We start from the raw sequence: 23910 nt of genomic DNA, 5'->3' as shown, positions 1-23910 counted from the left end.
TACTTAATATAAGAAAAGGGAATGAAGAAAGACCCACACATTATTCTGGAGGAAAAGGTTTTGTCTAAGCAAAGAGATTGTCCTTGTGAGTGCTGAATAACAGGACAAACCAATCATGGCCTACCTTCCTGACATCAGAACTTTTGGGTTCAGTGGTCCAGGTGATGATGCGAGATACAGCCAGGCGCGTCTCACTGGAGTTGACAAAGTCCGTCGGGTCCATTTGCCGAGCCAGGGACTCAATGTACTTCAAAATGGCCACCTTAACCTAAAGAGACACCAAACACTAGTCCAATGTCTTACAGTACAAAACGTTGCATCAATCACAGTTAGCAATCAATATCATCTTGCCTATGAATATAATCAGTCTTTCTGATTTCACTTTACCTTCAGATTAGGTGTCTGAGTCTGATCGACGATGAACCTCATCAGAATGTTGAACTGTTGGTCAAACGGGAAGGACTCCCTGAGAAAGAGACAGAAATTACAAGTTAACTTTTCCACATGTACTGTGTATCCTACGCTGCAACATTGTTCAACAAGCTTTAGTTTATAAGGTTCTACCAGCCAGCTAGATGATACGTCGACCACTATTTGAGCGGTTTAGGAAGTGTCATTCAAACAGATCTCACTCAGGGTTTCTAATCCCAAAAAAAACTGAGTGATAGAGAAGCACAACAACAGATTACATTCCATGAAATAGATTAATGGAAAACTAACTTCCAATAGTTAGATATGCCCCTTTATTCACTGGAAATACACAACCGTCACTAACAGTGTTGTGACCAAGTCATCTTTGCTCAAGTCCCAAGTGAGTCTCTAGTCATTTGGTCCAAGTCTCAAGTTTTTTATTTTGTGGGGCAAGTCAGCCAAGATAAAGCACTCTTACCTGTAGTATCCGGTCTTTATAAAGAGAAAAGACAAGGTATTAGTACCCCATCTAATAAAATGATTGGCTAGTTTGTATAACTAGTACAAAAAGTATGACTTTAATCTATATTATTGATATTCAGTGAAATGAATGTAATCAAAGCAAAAACAAATGATTACTTATTTATCATATATGTCATATTCTTGCTTTCAGCAGTTCGCTTTCTTCCTTCTTGCGTGACATTTTAAATCCAAAAGTGATTACTCGTGGCACAGGGGTTGTTATGGGTTTGGCATTTTGTTCTGTGTTGTCTTATTGTGGTGGTCTGTTTTGTATTATGTTCTGTTTCCTGTTTTATTTTGAAGTTCTGGTTTTCTGTCTTGTCTTGTCTTGTCTTCCTGTGTTTTCCCACCCTTGTGATTGCCTGACGTTTCTCACCTGTTTCCCAGCCCCTGTGTCACCTGCCTCTAGTTACCTCGTTACCTGTTTATTTAGTCTTTGTCTTCCCCCTGTCCTGTGTCAGATCATTTTGTGTTTGTGCCTGGTCACTTTGTTCCTGTCAGTGTGTTTCGCGCTTGTGCCTGCATCCTGAATCTTCCCAACGGTCTTTTGTTCCTGTAAGTTTTTCGCTGTTAGTTTGTTCCAGTCTCTGTTTTTGTTATCACCCTTTTCCTCGTGTTTTTTTCATCATTTTGGACATTAGTTTTTGCCTGTTTCTTTTGACTCCTTGTTTGTTTTGCCTGCTGGATTTTTGGACTCCTTTTTTTGTATTTACTCTTCGTTCTAATAAATCCTCAAGCTCAAACTTTTTCCTGACTGATCTGCATTTGGGTCCACCTATTCCATGCTCCACGCAACAGGGGTACTTAATTTTACGTGTTGCCATAGCAAGAAGTTTGACTGACAGCCAGTCATCCAATCATGACAATCACATACCGAGGTGCTTTTTGAGTTATCCAATCATGACTCAGTTTGCGCTGCTGCCGCTGCATAGCATACTTGATAGTTGGACACAAACGTGACAACATTAAATTATATAATTTTATATTTAACAGCTAACATTCAAACTTATGAATACACACACGAGTCATCATGCCTCAAGTCTAGAGTCATTAACTTACAAGGCCAAGTTGAGTCTCAAGCCATTTATTTTTTTGGTAAGTCAAGTCGCAAGTCATGAAAATGGTGAGTCGATTCTAGTCCAAGTCGCAAGACCACATCCCTGGTGACCAATCTTTGCCACCCCCTCCCTGTGACCTGAACAACCATGGCTGGCTTGTGCTTGGCCTCCTCCACAGCGCGGTGGAGGAGGGTCTGGCTAGTCCACACAGCATTCCGAGATGGGAGAAAAACGTGATCTGGTTTATTGGCATTTCTTTAAACCAATCCCAATCGTCCTGGGCGGCGCTAAGCCCCGGACACAATGACACATTTGCAAAATGGCCTCGGGAAGGAACTTGTTTTGGTGGAACATGTGTACGTTCAAAAGTTAGAATGCCAACACAGAGAGCGGAAGGTGTGGGACATCCGACCTAAAAAGAGGGACATCTGCTTGAAATTTCCGGAGGCACCTGAACAATCCCGGAAGTCGAATGCCGTCGATCTAGACTACACACCTCGTGATATCCAGGGCCTTCTGGACTTTGGCCTGGACCGAGCCCAGCAGGTCGGCCCCCATCTTCTTCAGCAGCTGAGTGAGCAGGACAAAGAGCCAGTCCTGCAAGTCCTCCCTGTGTACTGTGACAAAGTCCACAAGAGTCTCCAGGAACATGCTGAACACCTGAAGCACAGTTCAAACATGTATTACACAACACTGCTTGATTTGACTTAAATCACATTAAAGTGCTCATGTTCAGACAGATTTAGGTTCATGCCTGTAGAACTATGGATAAAAAACACACTTACCCTCTGTTAAATCCACAGCAAGGCAGACCATGCAACAAGAGACACCTTTAGTTTCAAGTCTGTCACAGGTCATCATCATTTACTGCTGACTGTATTTAGGATAGCATGCCTTTACACTAAAGTCATAATTAGTAGTTGTGCTTCAGTTAGTACAAGTCATCTTTTTCACCTTGCTGTGTGGATCTGCAAACATCCTTGTGAAGATCTCACAAAGTCTCTTCAGCTCCACTCGGCTGCAGTGAACAAAAGCAGGTAAGTTAGTTAAAATGTATTTATACAGACATAAGTCACAAAGTGTTTTACAGGGGCGAGAAAACGATACAGAGTGAGAACACAATACACAATCAGTATTACACAATATTGAACGCCTGTCTAAATAGGTATGTCTTTATCTGCTTTAAAAAGAAATCTCTAACTCAAACCGATAATCAAAATAGTTGGCTATGAATTTTACAGTCAACTAATCAATTCATCAGTTAATCTTTGAAGCTCTATTTCAAGACGTGTTCCATCATTAAACATGGGATAGAAGGAAGTGATACCTTACAGTCACCACCAATTTTATATTTTAGCAATACAGAGAATCAAGCATGGGAATCTTGTAAAGAGTAACTAGACACAGGCAAAAATCTGGATTATGTTTGCCATCTTATTGTACCATTTAGAGCTATTAACCATTATATCATCTCCTAGACACACAGTTACAGCCTTTGGTCACACTTGAGTGAGCTGGACATAGAACAAAATGCTCACGTTTCCACTATGCCACTGTTCACCACCTTCAGCCAATATACATGAGCCCAATCCCACCTAGAGCTGTAACAATTGCACATTTTGCTGTACAATTAACTGTCTCATAATGAATTGCGCTTAACAATATTGTCTCTTTCAGTCAAATTTGAAAATATTTATGTATGTATGCATTTGTGCATGTTTTTTAAAACAAAATTTTGAATAAAACCCAAAATACATCTTTTAGTTCACTGTTATGTGACCCAGATAATGTAGTAACACAAACACACAGCCTATGAAGTAAACCACACCCCTCTATCATAAAACATTGAATTTATTTCTTAAATGAACATAAAACTGACAATTATAAACAGTTATACCCCTTGAGACCTTAGCTAATGGTAGCTATTAATTGCCGTTGAACAAAGAAATGGCGATTATATATATATATAAAAAAAGAAAAGAAAAAGTAGAAAAAAAAATATTATAATAATAATATATATAAAATAATAATTGTTACAGGCCCAATCCCACCTCAGTATTCTTTGGCTCTTGAGGAGATTCTGCAGGCCCAGCAGGCCCTCCTTCCTCTCTGACCAGTTGGAGCTGGCGCAGTGGTTCAGGACCTCGGCCACATCCTCCGTCTGCCGCAGGTAATGGGGGATGCCTCCGTTCCTGGAGCCATACGAGCGCTCCGAGCAGGCACTGGACGCGTCACTGTTGGCATCGTCATCAGAGTACATACCCGGGGATTCGTACCTCCGCCTCAACGGCTTCCTCTGTGGGGGAAAGAACAATGTGAAGGAAACACGCATTATGATACCCAAATGCTAACCAGGCTCTGCAAGAAAAGTGCTTAGGCAAATGAACTCAGCCACGGGGTAAAAATCTTTGATACACCAGTTGCATAAGAGAGGCATGCAGTTTTCTGTACAGTTCATGTTTTGTTCTGTGGATGATACTTGTAGGTTTAAATGTAAATTTGATCGATACACAGGTATCAAACTCCTCATTTGAAAATGAAACTAAAATTTTTTGTTTGTTTTAAATGAACATCAAAAGCCAGTCAAGCAGTGCCAAAAGAAAGGAAAGGGTCTTGAATACAAATGAATGAACAGGCAGAGCGTATTTAATCTCATGGGAAAAAAATCATAATGTACCAAAACAATGAGGTCCAACACAATAAACCACAATATGAAAGAGAAAAAAAAAAAAACATTGCTGGGTGCCATACTGTCGATAAACACTGGGATGCGATGGACATTAACATTCAAGGTAAAATTCAATCAGAAAAGAAACAAAAAGGGGGAGGAGTGCCATATCATAAGTCAAGCTGCATTATTGTTCTCTGAACTTGATTAGTGTGTGATGGGCATGGATATACGAACAGTATGTAAAATGACCAACTACCTTATTCCTGGAGTCTCCTAACAGCTGAAATGGTAACAAACAACCAAGAGGCAGAGATGAGAGAGGGAAGGTTTAAAGAGGGAACAAAGAACAAGTCCTTCTGAGTATCCAAAAGAGGAAAAAACTAGACATTTCACATTTCAACTGATGCGTATTAATGATTGAGATACACTATATATAATAAAGGTCGGAATAAAGGAACTCGATGACATCTTGATAACATTCAACCACTGTAATCTACTGCATGAGCATAGCTTTCTTTTCTAACCTTAAAGTCAGGAAAACATCAGCTGACACATATGTGTCAGAACAGAATTCTGGAAACGTATGTTCCACTATGTCTGGCTTTGCGAGGCTATTTTAAAGCAACACTGAGAAGCTTTACACACTCATAATGGCAAAACCCTCAGTACCAGTGTACAAAGTCATCTCCAGGTATGTGTTCTCATAGGGATTCTGCAGTCAACACAGTTGACAGGAATTTGCCTCAGTGCAGCTCTTAAAACACACACATTATTAAATAAAATATAATTCCATGCAAAATATTTGCATGAAAACCTTCCCTAGTGCTTGCTTTAACAACATTCCCCTCTTAATAATAAACACCTTGACATTCGCCTTTGCTGAAGGAAAAAGAAAACCCACAGCAGCTTACCAGAGCATCAGCAACGGCTGCCTCCACCTCTGTGCCAGTGTCAAGGACCCTCATGGCGTTGACTGATGCAGAGATCCTTGCTTGGTGAATCAAACCATATCGGTCTTGACAGGAAACGGGAAAATAAAAAGGCAAAGGGAGATAGTGAGTGAAGCTTATAATAAAGTAAAGGTGGCCACTGTAACTTACCTGAATGGACAAAAGCTTACTTTCTTTTGGACACATTTGAATATAAAGAAATATACTGTAAATGAAAAAGGGGAATATTCTCAAGTCTCTAACCACCGAAAGTTAAATGAAAAACACTAATGGAGGATGAAGCGAGACTTGAAACAAAAAGACATTCATAAATTGCAGCTATGCTGTTTCCCTGACAGATGAAGGACATAGAGCACCAATAATGCAACAAAGAGGAAAAACCACAAATATGAGCTTATATATGTTAACGGAGGCTGAGCCAGCACATATAAGGCTGTAGATCACAAATCAGCAGAAGTCCAACTAAAATGAAAAAAACATGCAGTGGTGATTAAGGGACAAGCAGATGAAAACATAATGGGTCCCTTGACATGCTAAACAAATATAACCTTTCCATTCTAGAACCAAAACACTGAATAAATGCTTGAAAATACTCGGGAGGGAACATAAAGGAATGGAATGATGAGTGCTGCCTGCAGACACATCACTTAACACAACCACAGAAGCATGCTGTCTCAGTAGGCAGTATCGCTTCTAAGATGGGGGATTTGGTAGGTGGGACCTAGAGGGACTGGGCGACATGGGGGGGTCGAAGGTCTGGGCATGCAGGTCACCTGACTGGCTGTGGGGGTCTGCTGTGGAGAGAGCACTGGTTGAACGGGAGTGACGTCGGGAGGCTGCAGGGGACAGGAGAGGTGGGCGACATGGGGACCTGGGGGGTTAGTGACTACACTACAGGTTCAACACCAAACTCTCAGGGTGTCTGACTCACACTGATGCACTGACAGTAGGTACCACTGGCCTGATGGTGTGGTTGATATTTACATCAACTTTTGACTTGCAAAAATTAGTGTGGTTTCTGATATATGATTAGTAATAACCTGCTTATTTTACAATCAAGATCACTACTTGCTCATGCAGGATTTTTTTTATCAATTAAAACCAATTATGATTTGGCTTGACTTGGCCTTCACAGATATTTGAGTTAGCTCTGCAGTGTGGAGAGGGTCACATCTCGATGAATTACATTTGGATACACAGTACAGTACTGTATAGTAGGGGGTGGCCCATTATTCATGACCTGTACACGCATTGCATTCTACACATTGTCCCTCATGACAAATAAGAAATCCAAAAATAAAGAGTAGGCAACACAGTATGTCACTGTTCAGAATTAAATACAGAATGTATAGAAGCAATCTCAATTCTATTTGAAGTAAAAAAAAAAAAGATACAACATCAACTCCATCACAGACTGACGGTTGACAGAAACAACAAAAAACAGTTAACACATGCTATGCTAACAGCACTGACATGCTGAGGATTGACATACTTCTCCACTACTGCTTTATAGATTCATGATGATACCAGCAATGGCTTCAGAGGTATGACATCACTTCCCAGGTTATAACAGCACAAGAACTACAGTAGCAGCTACTGTACTGTGCATTCACCTATGAATACTGACTGCAATTATTGCTTGCTGTTTCTGTTGCATCTACATCTTCCTCTCTGTCTTCCCCAATCTTTATTGATAGCAATAGACTTAAAGTCACAACATTTGTACACAGATTCATTCAGAAATAATTCCCAGAAAACCAACCTAAAAGTGTCTAAAGTAAAGAAGGTACATTTGATGAGGGTGCTTTGTCATTTATACCATCTTTTTAAAAAAAAAACAGGTTTCAGAAGAGACACTGGACACAGAACAGTGATCTTCCCTAAACCCAGAAAGACACAATTAGTGCATGCGCAGAGACAGGCAGGCAGGCAGAGGTAGAATGACACGACAAAGAACACCAATAACAGGAGGGAGGTTGGTGTTGAATTGAATAAAGAATTTGAAAGTCGAATATAATTCGAATAGTAAAAAAATCAATACTATTCAAATGCTGAAATTACTATTCGAATGTAATTTTTTCTTTTTATAAATAGGTTGGCTAACGTTAGCTAATCTCCGTCTTTTCATGTCATGTCTGATGAACAAAAAGTTCCAGGAATGAGACACACAAAGCATTGTGAGCTAACGTTACGTACCGAGTAATGTTAGTACAGGGAGAGTGACGTGGAAATCGTGACGTGATTTCTGCAGTCCATCCCTGTTTGTCTGTTATTTGTTGTCTGTTAAAGTGTATCCTTTATGTGCTGCCTTCTTGGCCAGGGCTCACTTGTAAAAGAGATTGTAATCTCAATGTGATTCTTTTCCCTGGTAAATAAAGGTTAAAAAAAAAAAAAAATCGGAAGGACTGGAAATAGTTTTAATATGACTTTAAAATCGACATCCACCAAGCCAAAATGCTTATGTTATCATTATGTAGCTCGTTCTGGTTTCCTAACTGCGTTGTGAGTTATAGGAGCTTAGCTGGGAGCTTCATGGAGACAGCTAAAGTTAATGTTAGCTGCCCTACAGCTGTCAGAGTTAGCTTCCACTTCATATATTACCTTCTAACAGCTGTGTTCTCAGTAACGTGACAATCTGCAAGAAACAGGTTGCTTTTAAATCACTGAAATAGTAGTGACAGCACAATTTGGCTTAGCTAGTTATCAATGCTGTTAGCATCGTGGCTAACGCTATTGTTACTTAGTTTATGATAAATCGTTTCGGCTGTGCTATCTAACATGATGTCATTGTGCTAACCGAGCAACGTTAGCCTTTACAACAGAGCCGCTTCAATACACTTGTTAGATAATGTTTCATTACAGAGTTCTCTGTTGATTTGTGTTTGTCGCTGTGTGCGTGGTGCAAAATAATGTAAACAGAGAGCGGCGTGCCAAAAATGCAATGCGCCATGACGTAGAGCCCCTTCAAGGCCAAGCTGATGTTGGAAGTCCCTCTAGTGGACAGAACGTGTAACAACAACCACATGCTTATAGTGGCATTGACAATGCATAAGCCTGAGTAGTGTAGTACATATTAATAACAGGCTGCATATGAGCATTCAATATTTTAATATTATTTGAATATTTAAAAAAATAACAAATGAAATTTGAATGGTATTATAGAGGAAGAGTGACAGCTCTAGTTAGCATCTGGTAAAGATTCTCCGGTTGGCTCACTCACTGGAAGGGCTAGTCCGGACAGCGGTTAGCTCAGCGGTACTCACCCAGAGGAGTGAAGCCCCGAGCAGGGCTGGTGTCGCGGCTGCTCTCGCGACTGGTGTCGCGACTGCAACCCTGACTCATGCTGGGACGGGGAATGCGGCTCCGGGCTAGCGTGCGGTAGGGAAGAGCAGCATGAAGAAGAGCTTTACCACACAGTCTGGCTGTCAGGACAACAAGTTAGGTTGGAGTGTCAGTGTGCATTCTTGTGGGAACATTGGGTGAGAGTCAGAAATGAGGAAAAGAAGAGGGGTCGAGATTATGAAAGAAGAAAGTATAAAGCCCTGCAGACTGTACTGTTCCTCCAGGAGGCACCCAACATGAACTGGTGACTACTATTTTTAGAACCTTGCTTGTGGTGATGCTAAAATGAGGTTAGCATTAAATAAAGGCTATGGGTCATTACAATCAAAATACTTTATTGCTTTGAACACATGAATGAGGTCAGACATAGTGTGCATCAATTTGAAATTTTGGACTGAGGGACAATGAAACAGGCAGGATCATGAATAGTCCAAAATGAAAATGTTCAATTCTTTGGGGGGCAAGAATGTGCTCAGTAAATGTCATGACCATCACATTTGGATCATTTTTTGTAAACAAATGCACATTCAACTGACTGAAAGACCGATCACTACTAGGGACAAAATATAAAGCGAGACAAAAATGGACTAGAGAGATAAGAAGAAGATGAAGAAGAAATTAAAAGTGAGGAGAAAAAGAGGAACAGAATCACAGAGACAGAAGCAGTGGCTGAATGCTGGGTAAGTGAGCTGATCAAACACCATACTGCTAGTAAAGGTTAGATAGTCTGGACACTCCAGAGAGCAACTCAAGCTTCTGTTAACGTGACAACGATAACATACACGACAAAAGGGTTATAGGGTTTGTAATTTAAGATATTAAGAAAGTAACACATTAAATTGTGATATGAACAGTAGTAACAGAGGATAAATATGCACAGTATCCTCCTCTTATTAAAACAGACCTGGAAACATTAAACACTTTTTTACTACAGAAAAACTGAAAACAAAATAAAGACATCATTCCACCTTGACAAATGAGGAAAAGGATGTCTGACTCTGCCTGGCATCTATGTACATCCATAGCTAGGAACTGCAGAGCTGGATAGTCATATGGTATTTATCTATTTAGCCCTAATGATGACGACTACCAAACAACAAATAATTTTCAGACAATACCCTGTGTCTGGAGTTTCAATCTCAGTTTCAAGTAAGAATTCATTTATTTTTTCCCCATTGGGCTCAGATGTTTTTATGTCTACCACTATAACACCCATAACCACCGCTCCCTCTCAAGTAATGATACATCAGAACAGATCTTTGAGGAAACTTTAGCTGAAGACAAAAACTGTGCATGAAGTGTGCACAGTTTTATTATGATGAAAAGAAAACTAGCAGATTATTATTATTATTATTATTATTATTATGTTTGGTTACTTTTTGGCCTTTAATGGACAGGACAGCTGAAGACAGGAAAGGGGGAAAGAAAGGGGCATGACATGCAGCAAAGGGTGCACCCACTGTGGTAAGGACTGAGCCTTAGTACAACCAGGTGAGCTACCAGGGCGCCGCCAGAGAACTAGCAGAACAGACACTGTCGTCTTTGTCATCTGCGCTGTCTGTGCAAATAATAAGCCAACAATGCTTTGTGATGGACAATAGCACTCTGTGCTTCCATGTGCAGTGTTTATCGTCTGAGTACAGGGAACGTGAGCTGTTTCAAAGGACACAATGGAAATCTCTTTATCAGGAGGTGAAGATATGGAGATCCAGTTTCACTTGTTTGTGACTAGATCCTGTGTCAATGTATGTCACATTATTAGTACGTGTGTCACGTGCTGTATGGTGACGATGAGCACACCTGTGTGGTCAATAATGTGGAGCATGTGAATAGTCATTGGTAAACTTGTTGCCAAGTCTTGTCACAATGCTAATGCAATACCGTGATATGTCGCACATCAGTTTCTTGTTTTTCCTTCATCACACACTCGCAGGCAAGCTCATGCTGATGTATGATGGACTCAATGTAATAATTCAATGCATTGCTTACACAATTGGGGCGTCAAATAATTTAAAACTTAAGTGGGATTTATGCTTCTGCATTAAATCTACGCCGTGGAGACACTGACCCTGCGCCGTAGCCTGACGTGCACACACCAATGCACAAGTGTTAACTTCAGGCCACTTATTTAAGCTACGAAAGCTGCGAAAGCTCTGTGTGGAGCCTCCGCAGAACCACAAATCGCGCTTTAGGTTTGTTTAGGAAAGAAGTATGGTTAAAAATGGAGTAACAAGAGTACTATGACTTACAAAAACAAGTCACAGTAATTCACTCTTCCAGACTTCTACCACATAGACAGTAGTCCTGCAGAGCTACAGTAGCTTGTTACTAAAGAAAGACTAGTGTGTGCCAGAGTCCTGGCCTTACCGAGGCCCAGTCGGCTGGGGCTGGTCTCGCGGCTGCAGCCCTGGCTGCGGGGGATCCTGCTGCGCTTGTCTGCTGGCGTGGTGGAGGCCGACACCGTGGATCGAGGGATCCGGCCGTAGCTGCTGTGGCCGAGCAGCTTGCCTGGGGAGCTGGAGCGGCTGCCGGCTGTCGCGAGAGAGAAGACAAATAAACACAAAAACATGTACTGTGGTTAGACAGTATTCAGTGTGGCTGAGACACTGGTTGGGATAAGGGTAAGGGAGTGGCGCAACCTTTAATAACATGCTTGGTCAAATCTCAAAACACAAGGCCTGTGTCAACAGACCCAATGCCATGTACACATTGCAGCAGAGTGTCAACCTATGTCATCGATTTAGTTATATTCAAAGGTGAATGAATATTATTTTTATCACAACACAGATGTTGGAGGGAAACAAAACTTCACAGGAAATTAGATTCTGAATGAACAAATACACACACACACACACACACACACACACACACACAGGGTGGGGGGGGTGGACCCTTTTTCTAACTAACTGTGCTGTGGGGAGACATTCACTGTGGCAGCACCAGTGGGAACATATTGGGAACATATAACATTTCAACAGTGAAAACAAAGACTACAAAGACAACAAAATGGCTGACGCCGACGGCAAACATCTCCGACTCCAAACAGCTTCTCAAACTGTGGGGGGAAAGTAATCAGAAAAATGTGAATGTGATGAGTGGAGCATGCTGCTACTGTACTGTATGTGGGGAAACAAATGTAAAAAGGCTAAAAGAATGGGACAGCATGCAAAACTCTGTGTGCTCAGGGGATGGTGCTCAGGGACGAGGCGTCTGGCTTGTGATTGGATGAAGCTGAGGCCTTACCATTGATGGGATTGGCTGATCTGGATCCTGGGTGATGGAAGCAATAGGCAGGACAGGGCGGAGTCAACGGTCAAAATGAGACAGAAGGGGTTATGTTCATTAAATGTACCCAGCATGCACTCTGGACGGCTGTGAACATGTTAGCTGTGTACTGATAACAGATCTTAAGAACATACAGATTCCAACTTACACACACACACACACACACACATCCTTTGCATGCATGTGGGCACTCTTGCACAACTACAAAAGATTTGTGAGTGACTGGAAGTGTTTTCAGGGTGCTGTAGCGCATGAGAAACATCACACACATATACAAGAAACAGCAAAACATCTTGTATGATCTCAAAGCCAAATGCAGACGAAGATCGTACCGAAATAGAGTGACAGATTGGTGTGCAGCACGCACACACATAGCTGTGTAATGCTGAAGGGTTAGAATGTGTATAGTGTAATTGAAGACATTCTGTGATTTCAATGTGACTTTACCAAGTGAGAGCCTGTGTGGGGTGTTTATATACATACGCTGGGACTGAGAGACAACTTTGGCTCGGCTGCGCCCCCTACTGTCCACCACTGAGGGACTGGCTCCGCCCACGCTGCCCGAGCTTTGTCTCCTGGTTCGAACACGACCTGGATGACAAGGGAGGGAGCAAGAGCGGGGAGGGAAGAGAGGCAGAGGGAGTTTAATCCACTTAATATTTAACAGTGTTCACCCCAACCCTGGACGGAGATGCTGGAGAGGAACAAAGTCTGGGGAGACAGAATGAAGAAGACCTGGATGAGGGGATAGAGCCCCCCTGAAAACATACAGGAGGGAAACAAGTAAAACCTGGGTCTGTTAGTTTGCAAATGATTCTCAGTGGTTTAACCTGCAACCTGAGATCGAGGTGGCTGGGGTTCGCCCTATAAGCAGTTATGCTAGTGCTAGCTAAGACATGAGCCAAAGCACCACTTAAGTGACTTTGAAGCATAAAGTTTTAAGTGTGCTAACCAAACCAAGAAATATTGGCAAACTTTTTGACCCAGGTCTGGAGAAAGACAGATAAACATTGAATATTATTTGCAGCTGCAGCCTAAATGCTATGCTTGAAAAACATGTTGACTTCTTACAGTGAGTAGAAAACATTTTGTATTGGAAGTTTAAAAAACATTTGTCAACTTCAAACCAAATGCAAACCAATGGTGTGAAAATGAGATATAACCAGAGTCCATTGGGGGATTTTTGTAATGGCAAAAGCCATCTACACAATATGCCGAGAATAGTGCCTAGAAAATGGTGAATGCCATAGCAACAATTGTTCACAGCTGTTCATGAAGATGTACCACATTGTGCCAAAGTACACCTAAAAAAGTAGTGGACAAACATTTTTTGTTTGGATCCTAAAAATTGACTACAAGCTGATTTGATTTGTGTGATAAAAAACTGATATGTAAAATGAAACCTTACATATCACAAAACAGATTGTATGAGTCTAAATGTCATGCCACATTGTGTAACAGCCAAACAGTCCAATACTTTGATCAGATATGGCAACCCTGAGATATACTCCACGTAGCAAAGGACAGTTAAAAGCTTGGGTAGGATGTCAAATTTGGTAGCCATTTAGTTCATGGACCGGCCGTTACAATGGCACCTCAATTTCTGTAAGTAAAAAAGAAACCATGAAAGAAAGAAGAAAACAACCTTCTCTATAAACTTAAACAAAACCCTACATTATGAACCAGCAACACTGGACTTGATCGCTGTGTAGGTAACTGAGTTGATGGATACAGTTATTAGGGTTACAGGAAGAGGAGGTAAACCATGCAGACAGTCCATGCAGTTCCACATAACTGGCGACCACTTGTGGGGGATAAAGAGAGGAAAAGAGGGCACAGATGAAGAGACAAAGGATGTAAACGTGTAGCCCATGACAGCTGACAAAGACACACACGCATACGTCTTCACTTTCTTGTATTCTGTGCAAGTTGCACAGCTACACGGACACGCACACACACACACACACACACACACACACACACACACACACACACACACACACACACTCACACACACACACACCAAGTCTTACCATCACTTTTACCGGGGGTGCCATCTTTGGGGCATTAAAGAAAGGCGGAGCAGCAGCGAGTGGGAGGAGAGGTATAGAGGAAGACATTAGTAGCAATTGAAGCAGGAACAGGAGTGAGTGGGTGAGCAGGGGCCCTCATCATTAGTAATGGCCATTATCGAGCTACGGGGAGAAAAGTTTCTCTGTGACCAAAAGGATTACAGTAAATGTCAACATTCCCCATTGGCTTGAAATTATGTGAAAACATCCTTAAAATGTGTCTGGGGTTTTCATCACACTAGGAGGCTAATCAGCCTCAACACATCGATTTGTCAAAAGTGCCAGTGTAGGATTAAAACAGTTCCTGCTGACAGAACAGTCTAATGACAACCTCAGTACTGATTAATAACCCCAGCCAGGCCCATAAAAGCCAGTGACTACAGGAGAAAATGTTATTGCTTCATGATGATGGGAGACTTTGAGAATAACTGCTTGAGTGGGCCTCTGAAAAAGCACTTTGTTAACTAAGCTTTGCTAGAATATTAATAGATAGTGACTCATTCCTGAGTAAATCTCTTCAGATGCAGTATCGCAGTGTTCATTCTGAGGGTATTGACTTTTCTCAAGAAGGTCAAAGTTAGCAAAAGTGTAGCTTATATTCACAGCTTTTTTTAGCCTAGCCTTACAGCTTGCTTTAAGTTTGCTTGGACAAAACAACCTTGCACTGATTGCAGTATTTACAATCCAGCACAAGCAGTTTTTGCTGAATGACAACAGAGTCAAACTGCTACAGAGGTTTGTTTTTCTGTTTTCAGAAGGTTAGAGGGAGATGACTTATGGATTACCTAATGAGGCGTAGGAGCCTGGGGGAAGGGCGGCTGCAGAGCCGAACGGTGAGGATGCAGGAACGGTGGACAGACGGGACTTGGCGTTGGAGGCGGCGTTTACATCGATGTCACTACGGGAGCGCTGTAGAGAACCCGATGGCACCCTGGTGCTCACCAGCTTACCTACAGCAGCACAGAAATGAGAAGTATATAGTCAAAGGGTTTTTATTTTAAATGCTTAATGCATCGCTTACAGCTACTTCTTCACTTTTTACTTCCATCAGAGAGCAAGACAGTCTTTTGTGTAAGGATGGCATAGAGGCCTCATACTTACCTACCTACTGACCTACCCACGCCAGCCACCAAAAAAGAAATATACTTTAAAGAAACAAGGATCAGTTTGTGACTGTTTGAAGAGCACAAGTTTTACTGATCCAACTAAAGAAGATAATCAAATGGAAAATGATGCAGAAGTATTTCTGTGTGCAACTCTGCTGTTTCCCACCATGTTTATCTGCGGTGCAGTGTGGCATGTTAACATTCACTTTCTGTCCATAAATGTGTTCAATATGACGATCAGACAAAATTCTATTATCAGTGCACAAATAATCACTCATTTATATATCCCCAATAATAAAAAATACGTAATGAAGCCAAATGAATGTTACTTGATGCTTTATAAACCACTAAATAAACCATTAACTAATTTTTACAAGCATCAATTGCAACTTTATGTTAACCATTCAAATAATGTTTATAGACAGTATACAAACACAATTGCCTAACTTTATACATTTACATATATACACTTAGAGGGATAGAAAGGGACTGAGGAGGTAAGTGGCTTACTCCTTGTTATGCTCCCTCCAATGACACTCTTCACAGACAAAGGCCGGCTGAAAAACATAGATACAACAAGACACATTTTAGACTTTTTGTACATCACATTCCAACCCATCTGACAACACTAGACATTCATATGAATTTCTTATGTGAAATGTATGGAAGTTAAATAAAAAAGAATGTTCCCATACATGTGTAGCACTAGCACTGCACTTCAAGCTCAATAACCGTCTCACTAGCTTCCTTTGAGACAGTTAATGAGCTTGAAGTTTAATTAGCTCACACACGCACGCACGCACGCACGCACACACATACACACACACACACACACACACACGACCTCATGATTGAGTATGAGGTCATTAGTCAATGCGCAGAGAGTAGAACAATAAAAAAAAGAACATAACAGGAAATGGGATGGGATTCTCCGGGAACCATCACCTTATCGTGGTGGAGAGGTTTGTGTGTCCCTATGAACCTGAGGGCTGTGTTGTCTGGAGCTTTGTGCTCCTGGTAGGGTCTCCCAAGGCAAAGTGGTCTCAGGTGAGGGGCCAGACAAAGAATGGTTCAAAAATCCTATGAAAAATCGAGGAAGGGATGAAGTGACCCTGCCCGGAGGAAGCCCGGGGCCCCCGTCTGGAGCCAGGCCCAGATGGAGGGCTCGTCAGCGAGCGTCTGGTGGCCGGGTTTGCCACGGAGCCCGGTCGGGCACAGCCCGAAAAAGCTACGTGGCGGACATCCCTCCATCCCATGGGCCCACCACCTGTGGGAGGAACCGCTGGGGTCGGGTGCGCTGCCACATGGCTACGCCTCGCCCCATGTGGCAGTGAAGGTCAGGGGCCTCGACGGACCAGACCCGGGCAGCAGAGGCTGGCTCTGGGGACGTGGAATGTCACCTCTCTGTGGGGAAGGAGCCGGAACTTGTGCGGGAGGTGGAGCGCTACCGGTTAGATCTGGTGGGAGTGAGGAACTCCTAAATCCGACTAATACGCCCTCTATGGTAGAGGCAGAGCTGGAGGATGAGGGGGGATTGGCATCAATTTCCCTGGTGGAGGTTGCTGAGGTAGTTAAACAACTCCACAGTGGCAAAGCCCCAGGAATTGATGAGATCCGTCCAGAAATGCTTAAAGCTCTGGGTGTGGAGGGGTTGTCTTGGTTGACACGCCTCTTCAACATTGCGTGGAAGTCTGGGACGGTGCCTAAGGAGTGGCAGACCGGGGTGGTGGTTCCCCTTTTTAAAAAGGGGGACCAGAGGGTGTGTGCCAATTACAGGGGTATCACACTTCTCAGCCTCCCCGGTAAAGTCTACTCCAAGGTGCTGGAAAGGAGGGTTCGGTCGATAGTCGAATCTCAGGTTGAAGAGGAACAATGCGGATTCCGTCCTGGTCGTGGAACAACGGACCAGATCTTTACTCGCAAGGATCCTGGAGGGAGCCTGGGAGTATGCCCAACCAGTGTACATGTGTTTTGTGGATCTGGAGAAGGCGTATGACCGGGTGCCCCGGGAGATACTGTGGGAGGTGCTGCGGGAGTACGGGGTGAGGGGGGTCCCTTCTCAGGGCCATCCAATCTCTGTACGACCAAAGCGAGAGCTGTGTCCGGGTTCTCGGCAGTAAGTCGGACTCGCTTTCAGGTGAGAGTTGGCCTCCGCCAGCGCTGCGCTTTGTCACCAATCCTGTTTGTAGTATTTATGGACAGGATATCGAGGCGTAGTCGGGGTGGAGAGGGGTTGCAGTTCGGTGGGCTGGGGATCTCATCGCTGCTTTTTGCAGATGATGTGGTCCTGATGGCATCATCAGCTCAGACCTTCAGCACTCACTGGATCGGTTCGCAGCCGAGTGTGAAGTGGCTGGGATGAGGATCAGCACCTCTAAATCGGAGGCCATGGTTCTCAGCAGGAAACCGATGGAGTGCCTTCTCCAGGTAGGGAATGAGTCCTTACCCCAAGTGAAGGAGTTCAAGTACCTTGGGGTCTTGTTCGCGAGTGAGGGGACAATGGAGCGGGAGATTGGTCGGAGAATCGGCACAGCAGGTGCGGTATTACATTCAATTTATCGCACTGTTGTGACGAAAAGAGAGCTGAGCCAGAAGGCAAAGCTCTCAATCTACCGGTCAGTTTTTGTTCCTACCCTCACCCATGGCAGGGTCAAGCGGCCGAAATGGGTTTCCTCAGGAGGGTAGCTGGCGTCTCCCTTAGAGATAGGGTGAGAAGCTCAGTTATCCGTGAGGAGCTCGGAGTAGAGCCGCTGCTCCTTTGCGTTGAAAGGAGCCAGTTGAGGTGGTTCGGGCATCTGGTAAGGATGCCCCTGGGCGCCTCCCTAGGGAGGTGTTCCAGGCACGTCCCAGCTGGGAGGAGGCCTCGGGGGAGACCCAGGACTAGGTGGAGGGATTATATCTCTAACCTGGCCTGGGAACGCTCGGGATCCCCCAGTCGGAGCTGGTTAATGTGGCCCGGGAAAGGGAAGTTTGGGGGTCCCCTGCTGAGCTGCTACCCCCGCGACCCGACCCCCGGATAAGCGGATGAAGATGGATGGATGGATGGAAATGGGATGGTAGGAGGTGGAATCTCAGAAAAAAAAATTATTTCCAGTATGTCAAATTCAACATAAAAAAAGACAACAGCAGTTGTTGAAAACAAAGAAAAGAAAAAGAGAGACAATGGACTTTGTTAACTAAGCTTTGCTAACATTCTGTGAATAGTGGCTCATTCCTGAGATAATCTCTTCAGATGCAACGTTGCAGTGTTCATTCAGAGGAGGAAGTCAAATTTACCAAAACTGGAACTTATTTATTTCAGTTATTTTTTAGCCTTTCATCTGGCTTCCAGTTTGCTTGGACAAAACGACCTCACACCACTTGCATTGATTCTTTTGTTTTTTCAATAGGGTTGCACGATATTAAGGATAAGGACCATGTCTACAGAACAGGACATGTTCTACTGGTTGGACAGTATAAAATATATAAATAAATAAGGACCATGTCTACAGAACAGGACATGTACTGGTTGGACAGTATAATATATATAAATAAATAAGGACCATGTCTACAGAACAGGACATGTTGTACTGGTTGGACAGTATAATATATATAAATAAATAAGGACCATGTCTACAGAACAGGACATGTTGTACTGGTTGGACAGTATAAATATATAAATAAGGACCATGTCTACAGAACAGGACATGTTCTACTGGTTGGACAGTATAAAATATATAAATAAATAAGGACCATGTCTACAGAACAGGACATGTTGTACTGGTTGGACAGTATAATATATATAAATAAATAAGGACCATGTCTACAGAACAGGACATGTTCCTCTGGTTGGACAGTATAAAATATATAAATAAATAAGGACCATGTCTATAGAACAGGACATGTTGTACTGGTTGGACAGTATAATATATATAAATAAATAAGGACCATGTCTACAGAACAGGACATGTTCCTCTGGTTGGACAGTATAAAATATATAAATAAATAAGGACCATGTCTATAGAACAGGACATGTTGTACTGGTTGGACAGTATAATATATATAAATAAATAAGGACCATGTCTACAGAACAGGACATGTTCCTCTGGTTGGACAGTATAAATATATAAATAAATAAGGACCATGTCTACAGAACAGGACATGTTCTACTGGTTGGACAGTATAAAATATATAAATAAATAAGGACCATGTCTACAGAACAGGACATGTTCTACTGGTTGGACAGTATAAAATATATAAATAAAGAGAACAGGACACAACTTTTCTTTCTCTTCTCTGATTGGTTCCGTTTTGTTGTCTCTATTTCTTCACTTACACTGTCACTCTGTCAAAATATGCACACACGTGGTACGCTCCATAGGGTTTGTCACGTAGTGGACCTGTGCGCTGACGTGCACTAACGTGCACGTGGCACAGTAACTGGCTAATGAAATTATGATCTATATAGCGTTTTCAGCGGGCTCTAAATCAAACACAACTAAGCCACACAGCCAACGGACCGGACGCAGCGCTCCACAAAATAAACTAAATATTGCATACTTATTGCGACACTTTTGATATAATATTGCGCAACGTGATATTGCGATAACGATATTGAGTCAATATATCTTGCACCCCTAATTTTCAATTCATAGTATAGAAAAGGTGGAAGGTAGGAGATACAACAAAGAAGAACATATAACAGGGAGTGGGATAGAAGGAGGTATAATCTCAGGGCCAACTGAAGCAGGAGAGTAAATATTGAACAAAGGGAATAAGGATGGAACATAACATGATAACGGGTGAGGACAGAAGGAGGGAAAACTGGTTCTTACTTCAGACTCTCCTGGGAAGAGGAGGAGGAGCGGTCCGACTGGGGCAGAGACACGATGCTGTCAGAGCTCTTCAGGTGAGACTGGAGGGCTTTCTGATAGGTGGACTCCAGCGCCTGGAACAGATGCTCTGCCTCCCGGCTGTAGTGACCATGGAAACCCCAATAGCACCTATAGGTGAGGACAAGAAAAAGCAGAAGATAAGATGAAGATACTTTTTAAACTTTGCTTGGGTAAAAACCAGTGAATACCTGGTTTACCATAAAACAAAGACATACAGTTCACCATAAGGACAAGAATAGAGTCTGTTGGGGTTAGTGGTGTCACAAATGCACATTTTGGTAAACTAATGGTGCATTCAATTGAACTTCCTTAATTATGAGAAAATCTAAATGTTGTTGTAAAGTACCCTTCTGCCATCTAGTGGCTCTTATTGTGGCATTGCCATCACTGCAGAAAAAAGAAGAAGTTTAAACAGAGAATTGAATAACCCTTAAAATTGAAAGTCAAATTAAAACGTGGATTTGGAGAACCGTGACACCCCTAGTTGGGGTGCAAAGCACTTAAATGAGACTTACTTTCTAGCAATGGATCTGGCCTCAGAGTCAGCATCGTGTATGCCTTTCTTGATGGTCTCAGTCAGAACAGCCACATGCCTGGGGTAGTAAGGGAACATGGTGAGGAGGACACAAGCAGGTATACCAAGATCTGATTTAAGATAAAACCAGGAAGTATAGGCAGACGACTCCTGTAACCTTAGACCTCAAATGTTAAACTAAAAAAAAGTCCAGGACTAGCTCTCTCTTCTTTCTCTTTTTCTGTCTCTGCCAGTTTTATTCCTCTGGTGGTCCAAAGGCAATGTGGCCACCCACAGGGTTTTTCGCACGCTTTTTAAAGACTCTGCTGTTGTTGTCATGGTTACAGTGATGGAAAGCCGCCTTATCGCTTGGGGTCTTGATGATGACAGTTCTCTTAGGACTCATCAATTTAATGGGCCTCATCATTGGTGCATCCAACCAACTCTTAGCGACTCAAATGTTAGCCAACTCAAATGCCATCATGTGAGAGGAGGAGGAGGAGGAGGAAAAAGAAGCATTTACCTTCACTACACATAAACACACACTAAATGCACCCTCTCTAACTTTGCTCTGCCCAGACACACACACACGCACGCACACACACACACAGACACACACGCACACACATACACGCTACACCACTTTATCCATTCCATACACACTATATACACACTTGTCAAGTGTTTTCTACTCAATAGATACTACTTACCTTTCCAGTGTATTAGTGTGCCACTCTTGTAACATGAGGTCTAGGAACTCATAACAGCGTCTGGATACAGGACAAAGCAACACCATGACATAGGACACTTAACATAGACAAAACTATGTCTGAAAAGAGTTACCAAGGGCTCTACAACCAAAAGCAGCACTATAAAGTAAATAAAATAAAAGTTATTTAAAGACAACCATAACCTGCCTGTAATTTGAGGAGAAAATGTAAAAGATAGACGTATTTCTTGAAACTAATCAAGAACTGAATGTAAAAAGTTCAAATATATTCATATTACATACTGTATAGTGTTTTTCCAACAGTTTACTGGAAAATGAATTAGTGCTCGATATAAATGAAATTCTATTCCTTGTTGAAAATTATCTAAAAATAAAAGGAAAAGAACATTTGATTTTTCTTTTACTTTTGACATGCTGTAATGGAATGAACAGATGCCCTATTTTCATTTAGTAGCAGCATTAAGGTCCTCTTACCGTCGGACTGCTACTGATTTGGAGGTGCAGTTACTGGTGATGATGGGGATGAGACGTGGGTAGTGTGTGCGCTGCAAGAGAAAGTCAAAAAGTAAGGTTTCACTATTTCTAGTTAAAATGATCTTTTTATTCTCACATAGTGATGCTTTTGCGGTCTGATGGTATATATGGCAGCACTGTCAATGCATCGTCACAGGGAAGACTTAGACTGTTGTGGATGAATGAAAACATTTGCAGGGGGCCTGAGGAAGCACATCAACTCTCCCCTGTGGATGTCTTACCCTGAGGATGAGGCGGATGGCGGCCATTCCAGACGTGGCGATGACTTTGGCACTGTTGGGCACAAGGTTCAGCAGTGTGGGCATGATGCTCTCAGCTCCGTGGTCAAACTTAGTGCCCAGTACTGATGACAAATGTCTGTCAGAGGGAAAATGAGGAAAGGAAATGGTGTTAAAGAACAAGTGTATACCCCATCAGATGATCCGTCCATGGTGATGTGTTATTGTTCTTTCTCACAATACAAAGGTGGCAGCAGGTGTGTTAAAGGTACAGCTCCTCCAACAATTATGCTGTATTGTCTAAAGGTTTATTTCACTTTCTGCATTTTAACTAAGGGCTTCAGAGTGAGACTATTAATTGGGGAAAAATATTAAAGAGAGGTCAAAAGCATATGTAAGATTAGTAAGACAGTTGTGCAGTTGTCTCTATTTGGAAAGAACACAACAAAGAGAAATTGAGAATATGATAAAAGGAAAAAGGGAAATATCTGACACACTAAAATCAATACATACTGTATATCTAGATTGTAATAGTGTAAGAACTGAAGAAAAGTTAAATATGTGCTCCGCCCAGCTGGGGAATGTTCGGAACTGCGCTGCTGACATTACAAGGGCTGATAGGATCCACGTAGCTCCCATCTATTCATCAAGCTGCTGCTCTTTCCCTGCGCCTCTGCTCTGTTCCACCTCATCAGGGTTGTATTAAAATTTGGGTGACAGATGTTTTTGGGTGGCGAGCATGCTGCTCGTTTCACACCCGAGCAGGGCTCATGTTCATTAGCTTAAGTATGTGGAAAGAAAATATTTTAGCATTTTCCTGGCAAGTCTAATCAGTTAGAGATTTGCGTTAATATCACCGCTACCAATCAAAGCCATTAAGACTACCCTGGCTAGGCAACTGATGCTGATCCATTAATGAAAAGTGAACGACATAAATGATATGAGTGATGATATTTTCACTGTATTTACCTGTGTATTAGGGTTGTGCTGTTTTTTTACCCCTTGCCAAGGAGGTTATGTTTTGGGCTGAGCTTGTCAGTCTGGTTGTTTGTCTGTCAGCAAGATTACGGAAAAACTACTGGCCCGATTTCCTTGAAACTTTGTGAAAGGGTGTAGCATGGGCCAAAAGAACCCATTACATTTTGGAGCGGATCTGAATCAGAGGGCACATGCGCAAATTATTTTTCACAGGTATTAGTAACCAGTGGCGTGGCGGGACTTTTCCACTAGGTGGTGCTACAGCTTTGGAGGTAGATCTGTATATTTTGCCGTCTCCGTTATGTTTGCAGCTGTGACCCGGGAGGCCACAGACAGACACTCAGCTGCAAAGTTTGGATCGTGATTGATTATCACATTATATTTATACTGTTAGCGTTACACAGCATCACCCTCAAATTGTGCATTATGCATTAAGTTTAATAGTGGTTACAACATAAGTTTTAAAGTGGTCTTCACTGCTGGTTCTGATAGTTTTGGAAATATATTCAGACATATATAGTGGTTGTGGTTGCAGATTTGCATATCATAAAAGACTGAACTATTGGCCTTAGCGGAGTTCTGCATTCTCTCAGTGCCCTTCTAGTTTTGAATCAATCCATGCTGACAAACACTCCATGACAGAGG

The 23910-nt window shown here is 42.4% G+C and overlaps 1 protein-coding gene across 1 annotated transcript in view; it reads right to left on the bottom strand.

Moving 5' to 3' along the window:
* The window catches only part of clasp1a (cytoplasmic linker associated protein 1a), a 95411-nt gene that overhangs the window by 17674 nt on the left and 53827 nt on the right, over positions 1-23910 (bottom strand). Inside the window, exons 13-29 of the mRNA XM_078262987.1 lie at positions 22291-22426; positions 22010-22080; positions 21516-21575; positions 20807-20884; positions 20232-20399; positions 15928-15974; positions 15097-15261; positions 12723-12830; positions 11322-11486; positions 8876-8980; positions 5574-5677; positions 4919-4942; positions 4043-4287; positions 2946-3009; positions 2488-2651; positions 388-466; positions 125-268 (exon numbers count right to left, since the gene is read on the bottom strand). Coding sequence (XP_078119113.1) covers positions 125-268; positions 388-466; positions 2488-2651; positions 2946-3009; positions 4043-4287; positions 4919-4942; positions 5574-5677; positions 8876-8980; positions 11322-11486; positions 12723-12830; positions 15097-15261; positions 15928-15974; positions 20232-20399; positions 20807-20884; positions 21516-21575; positions 22010-22080; positions 22291-22426 — 1927 coding nt within the window. The remainder of the gene's footprint in view (positions 1-124; positions 269-387; positions 467-2487; positions 2652-2945; positions 3010-4042; positions 4288-4918; positions 4943-5573; positions 5678-8875; positions 8981-11321; positions 11487-12722; positions 12831-15096; positions 15262-15927; positions 15975-20231; positions 20400-20806; positions 20885-21515; positions 21576-22009; positions 22081-22290; positions 22427-23910) is intronic.

Source organism: Sander vitreus, chromosome 11, assembly GCF_031162955.1.
Source record: "Sander vitreus isolate 19-12246 chromosome 11, sanVit1, whole genome shotgun sequence".
In the NCBI taxonomy this organism is placed as follows: Eukaryota; Metazoa; Chordata; class Actinopteri; order Perciformes; family Percidae; genus Sander; species Sander vitreus.
The sequence above is the reverse complement of the archived record's forward strand: the minus strand, read 5'-3'. Positions and strand labels throughout refer to the sequence as shown.